This window comes from Plectropomus leopardus, chromosome 1 (genome assembly GCF_008729295.1).
Source record: "Plectropomus leopardus isolate mb chromosome 1, YSFRI_Pleo_2.0, whole genome shotgun sequence".
Classification (NCBI taxonomy): Eukaryota; Metazoa; Chordata; class Actinopteri; order Perciformes; family Serranidae; genus Plectropomus; species Plectropomus leopardus.
Window position 1 is genome coordinate 21,730,526 of NC_056463.1, and position 8,458 is coordinate 21,738,983.

At 38.1% G+C, this 8,458-nt stretch overlaps 1 protein-coding gene across 1 annotated transcript; it reads right to left on the minus strand.

The window, feature by feature from the left end:
* Positions 1–857: 857 nt before the first annotated feature.
* Positions 858–3,221, minus strand: LOC121944953 (zinc finger protein 397-like). Its single transcript, XM_042488931.1, has 2 exons — positions 3,029–3,221; positions 858–2,010 (listed from the first exon to the last, which is right to left on the minus strand). Exons 1-2 carry the CDS (start codon positions 3,192–3,194, stop codon positions 1,061–1,063), a joined length of 1,116 nt encoding a protein of 371 aa, XP_042344865.1. The 5' UTR covers positions 3,195–3,221; the 3' UTR covers positions 858–1,060.
* Positions 3,222–8,458: the final 5,237 nt, after the last annotated feature.

Here is an 8,458-nt window from a genome sequence, read left to right on the forward strand (position 1 = left end):
TGCTGCTCGGTTGGGAAGACAAGAGTGTCAAATGAGGGCATTCTTGAAACTTAAGCCACGTTGTGTATTAAGATGTTTCTACATATTGCTGCTGTTTTCATCCTTACATGAAATGATCGTTTTACAGACATTTCAAGCGGCACTGAAGGCACATTTTGGGCAGTTTCTTCTTCTACGCCATGACTCCTTCTTATTGCAGTTTTCAGCAGTGTAGATAGTTTGATGTTTTTTAGCTGTAAAAATATTATGCCAGCATTGATAACAGGAATCAGTGAGATTAGAGGCATATAATTCTGATGATTGGCACTATTCGGAACCAGCACTCAATTTCCACCCAGATTGCTTTTATCACGGTTCCTGCAGCTTAAGGCAAGTAATATTTTAGGCTTTTTAAGGCTTTTTCGATGCCACTCGGACTAAAGCTTAAGACCCAGTTTCTAATGACCAAAATTGAAGGACAGTTTTATTTTGCCCAAATGTTTATTGTTACATTAAACATGATATTATTGTTCAGTTAAAAACTTATCTACGTAAAATGTTGACAAAAACAAGCCTTTGTGGATGTGGAATACATGGAAGACAGTTAACTTATTTTATCATCACAAACTTATCTATTTAGTTTAGCAACAGAAAAGTAGGAAATATCTGGCATTTCTAGTTGGTTTTCTTGGCAAATTTGTGATATTCTTACTCTGCATGTGAGATTAAACAACTTGGATTCCCATAATGACGAGTTTAAGAAGATTAATTAAAATATTTAACCGAAAAATAGATGTTCCCACTACAATGTAACATCAGAAAAAAAGGATTCATATAAACCTACTTTTTAAGTCATTTTAATACCAATTAAGGCCTTATTATAGATAAATTAGATCAATGCCTTTTAAGACTTTTTAGGGATCTGTTGGAACCTTTACAGTACAAAACTACATAGCAACAAATAAAAAAAATGGTTTGTACAAAATGTTTTTTTTTATATTTTACCCCTCTGATGTGAGTCCATTCTACCTACGAAATCATCAACTAAACACCGTGGAGCTAATATGATAATTTCTCCGAACTAAGGATTCTCTCCTGCATGTGTCTTCATGTGAATAATTAAATGAGAGCGCCGAATGAATCTTTTCCCACACGCAGTGCAGCTATATGGCCTCTCCCCTGAATGAGTCTTCATGTGTCGCGTTAAATTGGACTGCGCGCTGAATTTCATATTACACACAGTGCAAATGTACGGTTTCTCACCAGTGTGAATTATTGTGTGCTTAATGAGATCGGCCTTCTCTCTAAAACTTTTACCACAGTCAGCGCAGCTGTGAGGTTTCTCTCCCGTGTGGATCCGTATGTGAGCGTTCATGTTTCCAACTTGTGTGAACCCTCGGCCGCAGAAGCTACAGGTGTGCGGCTTCTGTCCAGAGTGAGAGTTCATGTGAGTCTGCAGATAGGAGCGCTGGATGAAGCTTTTCCCACAAACACCACAACTGTAAGGTTTCTCTCCTGTGTGCGTCTTCATGTGGCGAGTCAGGATGGATTTAATCCTGAAGTTCTTGCTGCAAACACTGCAGGTGTGCGGTCTGTCTGCTGTCTCACCAGCCTGCTGTGGTTTTTTCATGTGTACGTCTGAGTTTCTCCATTCATCATCACTAACTTCACTCATCTGACAGTCACTGTTTGGCTCTGACGCACCGCACAGTTCTTTATCAGGCTCGGATTTCAACTGTTCACATGAGCTGCTGGGCAAACTGTCTCCTTTTTTCTCACCTGTTTGGTCTGGAAGTGCGAGCTGTCTGCAGTCTTCATCATTCTGCTGCACATAAATGATATTGAACACAGAGTCTTTAGTGTCAGCTTCTTGCTGCTGCTTTTCACCTGTCTGAGCGGTCCACAGTTCTTCCTCCTGCTCCTCTTTAATCAGCAGAGGCGTCTTATAATCCTCACACAGGTCAGCCTTCTTCTCAAAGTGATGCTGCTCCGAAGGAGCGTCCTCCTCCGGGACAGAGAGCTGCAGGGGGCCTGGACAGTATCACACACGAGAAAAGACACGTAAGCTTTAGTTTCATCAAATACTTTGGTTTGTAAATATTTGGCAGAAAGCTAGACAAGACAGGCAGAACAAAAAAACCTGTTCCAGCTGGGGTTGCAATGATATGACAGTGTCACGGTATTAGAGAATTAGGGTGCCTGCAGTGCAAAGTGCAAGCAAACTACTACTATTCCATGTACTTATTAGTGTGGACGCTTCAGCAGCCACATTATCGTTCTTCAAAACTTTATTCTTATTATTTCAACGTCTGCCATACATTTTTTTGGCATCTAACAACTTAAGCATACTTTCAGCTTTTTAAACCATTAAAAAAAAAAAAATAAGGACATCTCTGCTATTACTTTTCTCATTTCAACTATTTAGACTTTTTAAAATATTCAGCTTTTTTCAACTTTTGTACTTTTACTAGAACTACTTCTACTATTAATACCAATAGTTCTACTACTACTACCACTTCTGCTACTACTATTGCTATTATTGCTAATGTTATTATTACTCCATCCATCTTTTTCACTGCACATTTCACTTTGTAATAAATGTCTCTTTTATTAAATCCATTTCGTCTGTCTGCTTTTGGGTCCTCAGTCCCAGGTGTGACAGTAGGTCATTGTGACAGGTACAAATATCTATCAGAAAGGCCGACTTCCTGAATAAATGTAGCTGAAGGTGAGGTGGGTCATTCTGTCAGGATGAACTACTACCTGTATAAATATAGTTCAATGCTGTACAGTTCATTTTGTAGGGGAGCTTCATGATTCACATCATATCCTCTTTCAGTGTAGTACACCCCCCACTCCCCATCCAGGGATGCAAAATGGCGCTACTTGCTTTCTCCTGTGTAAGAAGGGAGGGGTCCAGCTGATTTTAGCTTTCAGCGGATCTCTCGAAACACCACTGTGATTAAATCAGGAGTACAGAGCCTCAGTGTCGGAGCTGTCCGGAGACTGAAGTTAACCTGCACGTTTTCTGCTGCTAACATGAACTCACCTTTCCAGCCGGACAGCCTTCCTCGTTGTTGCTCGACGTCCTCTTTGGAGAGAAAAACGACCTCCTCATACTCTCTAAGAGCTGTTTCAAAGATGCTGAATATTTCCTCAGCGGCAGCTTTCAGTCGCTCATTCACCAAAGCTTTGAGTTTCTCTGTTTTGAACATTTCCGCGGCTGAAAGAGGACCTCCGGTTTGTTTCCTGACGGGCTGACACAACACTGGCTGCTCACCGGGTTGCCAAATATCGCGACAGAAACAAGTAAATGATTCATTGAACATGGACACACCCTCCTCAGTCAGTGTAGACTGTAGACTGAATAGATATGAATATTATATTATATTATATTATATATATTATATTATATTATATATTATATTTCATTTTGAAATGCATTTACTTATCAATCTTTTATGTGTAAAATAGCATAAGTTAGCATCCTAAATAAGTAAAATTGATTCATATAGTGCTTTCACAGCCACAAAGTCCTTTATAAGGGCAACATGCAACATACTATTCTAATTAATCTATAATTAATTAGAATAATTAAGATTAAGAATAATTTATTCTTTTATTATGTCTGGGTCGTGTTTAATTCTATTATTAGTAGTATTATTTTTTGTGTTTACTGCTGACATTCTTTCAGCTGTATTAACTCTTATCGATATGGGGTTTTATTGTTATTTTTGTCTTGTTACGGTCTCTCTCTTGTTTCATTTTACTTTAAATTTTATGTAACTCTTTAATGTACCAGAACTTCTATAGGAAGATGGACTTCAATGTGTATTTGGTAAGCTACGCAAGCTGACACTTTGTAATTGATGGGCAAATTGATTTGCTTTATGTTGTAGGAAAGTAGCAGACAGTGAAGTGAACTCCTTTTTTTTAAAACAAAAATGTGCTAAACACACTCAAGGAAACTGTAAGTGACCATAGGCTGGGAAAACATAATAAACGGACATGGCAACCCAGCTTGCTTTCGTTGCATTATGGAGCTTTGCTGCCACACACTGGACATAAAAGAAAACACTTAAACAAATTCACAGTTTCAACGGATTATTTGACATAACATTTGAAGGTAATGTCACCAGGCGTTTTAGACAGTTTATATAGGACATGTGAATTTGCAATTTTGGAGTGAAAGTTTAAAATAAAAAAAAAAAACCAAAAACAAATGCAGGACTGTTTTATTTTGTTAAAACACCTACCGATACTTCAGTAAATGTCTGCCCCAGTTAGAATAAACCAGTTTGCAGCTGCAGCTGCTGTCCAGGAGATGACAGCAGATGTCAGGGTTACAACAAGTTAATGAGGTAAACTCACAAAACATCAGAGAAAGTTAGTCAACTACTGAGACACCTGCTGCCTGAATGATATAAATGACTTCTGCACTTCCATTAGACACTTTAAAATGCCAACACTGTTATCGTTATTAATTATATTTGCCTCATTCAGTGCTGCAGCCAGAAAGTGGTGATACTCAGTTTTGTCAGGATAAATGATGCAAAACAAGGTAGGATAAATTAACTGACACTCTCAGTTAATGTGATTCACGTCTTTGTTACAAATTTCATTGGTATTTTGTGATGTTTTTCCTTTGTTTCTTCGTGTTTCTTCTCAATACCTAAATGAAATGGATGGATTTCTGTCAGCCTGTTTTTAAAGATAAATACTCTTAAACCCCTTCCAAACATTTAGCGTCATTCCTATGATTATGTTCTTTAGCAGTTAGCTATAACAGTAATACTTTATTTTGTTCTATTTCCATACACTTTATTTTTACTTTATTTTTCTATTAGCTTGCTCCTTTGTTTCCCAGATAGGCCTTTGACAAATACCAGAAATACCATTCATGGTGTTGTTAGTTTAGACATGAGGATTTAAGTCCTCTGTTTCAGTGTGGTCAGACAATAACATACCAGTGGGGGCCCAAGCCCACACACACACACACACACACACACACACACACACACACACACACACACACACACACACACACACAGCAGAACAGGGAACAGATCAGCAATCATATAAACCTGACATGCCAATGTGTCAGATGCTTTCAGACCAGCTTGTTCTGCACAGACCTCATGCTTCAAGTTTCAGTTGACATTAAAATTATTTTTCCCCAACAGCAAAATAGATTTTTGGCATCTGGTCTGCATCCTCAGCTGTTCTGTCAATTGAGGAATTGGGGAAAATAAGAGTAAAGTTAAGCATTTAAAGTGGATACTCTGACAGGTGGCACGTATGTAAATATTTCTGCTATGTAATGTGCACATCTTGACACTGTGTTTACATTCTACTGTGACCCACTAAACTATGGTATAAACATGTGCAGAAGAGTTCTCAGAGGGTAAAACAGACTAAAATAATACTTCATTGTTTCATCGCCTTTCAGCTTCTATCTGTAACTTTTGGGAAATAAAAATAAATTATATGAAAAGGTGCTGTCGTGTGGTTTTGGGAGAGAGACCCTGTTTTATGTAAACATAAAATAAAGTAGGTCTACTAGAACAATTATTCTTAAGAAAATGAAATATATCTGTTTGCTCTGCCTCTTTGTTACCACCACTACAAAAACACAGTGACATAACTTGTATACTATTTCATTAGAAGAATTTCTTATTACATTACATCCCTGTCCCCCTGCAGGTCCAGCTTTTTTTGGTTCAGGAGTTTAATTAATATGGGAGTGCTCTCTCAATTATTCTGCCTGAAATGTAATTCAGCCCCATGGCAATTTCCTTCTGGACAGAAGAGCTGTGATTATTCTCTCATTGTACCACAGTGTCAATCCTCAAAAATATTATAATATTTAATGTAACAATATATAACTGCATCACATCTCCCTTCATTCTATTACAGAAGTGTAGAAGAGTAACAATACTCTAAAGAAAGGACATATATAGTAAAACAAAAAGCTAAAAATAGTAAATATGCTGATGTCCTTTTTTTGGATTAATCTTCATGTTCTAAATATCTACAGCTCTCCTAATTTCCATGTTATCATTATAAGGCTAATTTCTTGGATACCAGCTACAAAACTCTATTCAGTGGAGATAAGTTTTTATGACGCATTCTATAATTTAATACTGTTATTTTGAGGTGATTTAGCTGTCAACAAGAGAGCAAGATAATGGTGCTAACATGGAAAAACACTAATGATCTGATTGTCTTTGCCTCAGATTATCCAAATTAGCCCAATTACTCAACATAGAGTGGAGAAAAAAGCCCGTTGTCTATCGTTTTGCTATAAATCTAACTACGACTCAGAGTGGAGAATCACTCCTATTTGTCTTTTTGATATTTCAATGTAAATAATGACTGTAATATAAAAAGAATGAAAAGTGACAAGAAAAAACAAGATTTGACACGATCCAATTGTACCTTGATAACTTGCATCTTGCAGAAGTCACAGTGTTAATGTAGAGATTGACTTTTAGATGACACCTGTTGTGCATCTGAAATCCATTTTATCTGCAGAGCTGTCAGGTGGCTGCTGCTGAAAGCTCTGTAATCTTTTCAGATAGTGACAGAGTCTCTGCCACAACCTGCTGTGAACCTCCATCCTGCATTTATCACAGAGCTGCAGCCCTGTGAGGGATGAGGATGATGTTCAGTAAACTCTGGTGCATATTTACACATCCTGATCCTATCGTTGACTCATACATTCATTCACTCATTTCCTTTTTTTGGTGCAGTTTCATTATGTTTCTGTTACAGGCCCTATACTTCTTATAAAGGTCACAGCCAAATTTAGAGAAAGACGGAAAGACAGAAAGAAAAGAGAGAGGTGGGTAGAAGAGGAAAAAAGGACAGAGACATAATGGTGTTTGGTAGACTCATTATCATCATACATTTATTAGCACCCGAAGGCCTGACGAGACTGACCTTTCAATCTCTGTCTAAATATTAATGATGAAGCTATTAAATACACACAGTCATGTGTAGGTCATTAAGGATTCAAAAGTTTATCCTAAACTGGATTTCCACAGACACATCTCTAACTCCACTGAGCAAAACATTTCAACTTTTCAGATTCAGTTCACAAGGAAAACAGCTTTTACTTTCTCTTTTTGAACGTTTACCTGCTGTTTACCAGGATTCACCAGGACCTAAAATTAAAGCAGATAAAAGCAATTCAATCATCATTAATTTTATTGTTTACACTTGCACTTTTGTACTGTGACATGCCAAATGTGTTCTATAAAAAGGCCTATGGTATGAAACTTTCAGTACGTGAGAGCAGCTTGGAAAAGAAGAGCACATGACGCTCAGGATAAGACCAAATTTAATTAACCTTTCATTTTAACACAGGTGAAAGCACCTCATATATGGAGATTTAAGAGTAATCATACAGAAAGCCAATGATGGAATGAAAACAGCCTCAGTGCAGAGCAGCAACAGGGGGCCCTCTGAGCAGTGACTCCTACCCGGGTGGGGGGTTGGGGTGTGGGGGGTGGGGGGGTTGGGTGGGTGTGTGGGGGGGGGGGGGGGGGCATGTTGGGATGTGGGTTGGTGGTAGCAATTAATTCTAATTATTGGATTGATTAAAATGTCATTACACGGACTACAAAAAGGAGCACACACACACGAAACACACAACATGGGGGCAAAAAAAGGGCACATACAGCACATAACACACAGCAGTGTTCAGACACCAATGCACACACCTCCATACTCCACCAGTACTGCCTGCAGGAAGATATCATGTTCAGACTGGACTTTACTGGTATGAGCTGGTAACATGTTAGATTTTTTACACTGTAGCTACGCCTTTACATGTCCAGGGTTTCTCTCCATTAAGGCATTACATCACTTCAGCACACCAGCTGCATGTATTTAAAGAAATACTTAATCCACAAAATGATCCCTTGCATATCTTAATAAAGATAAAGGTTTTTTTAAAACCTCTGCTTGTGCATTTCACTGAGCTGAGTTCAACATATGTGCTTGACCAGGTGTACCACTCATCTGTGTATGTGATTGTCTGTGAGAAGGTGTTTTAAAGAGTGAGGTTTTAGTGAAAATGAATGTGTTTGGGAAGCACTGAGCGTACGACTGCAAAAATGAGACTTGAATTATCCAGCACGAGTTGTGTGTGAGCTTGTAAACAGATTTTTTGATATAGTTTTGATGTTGTTAAATGCATACCCCCTTTTACTCAAATTCATCAAGAATTTTCTCAGGGTTTTCTTCACTGGAGGCATATGAGAAAGAAAATTTTCCTCACAAATTCAACACAACAGAGGGAGAGTATCTAATTTACAAATGATCATTTGTGAGTGAAATATTCCTTTGGGCACTGGATCCCTAAAGGGTCCAGGAGGTTCACCAAATTATTGATTGATAATTTTTTAAAATGTTTTTTCCTTTCAAAAGTCAAAATATGTCTGAACATACACACCCCCCCCCCGCGACCCTCGCG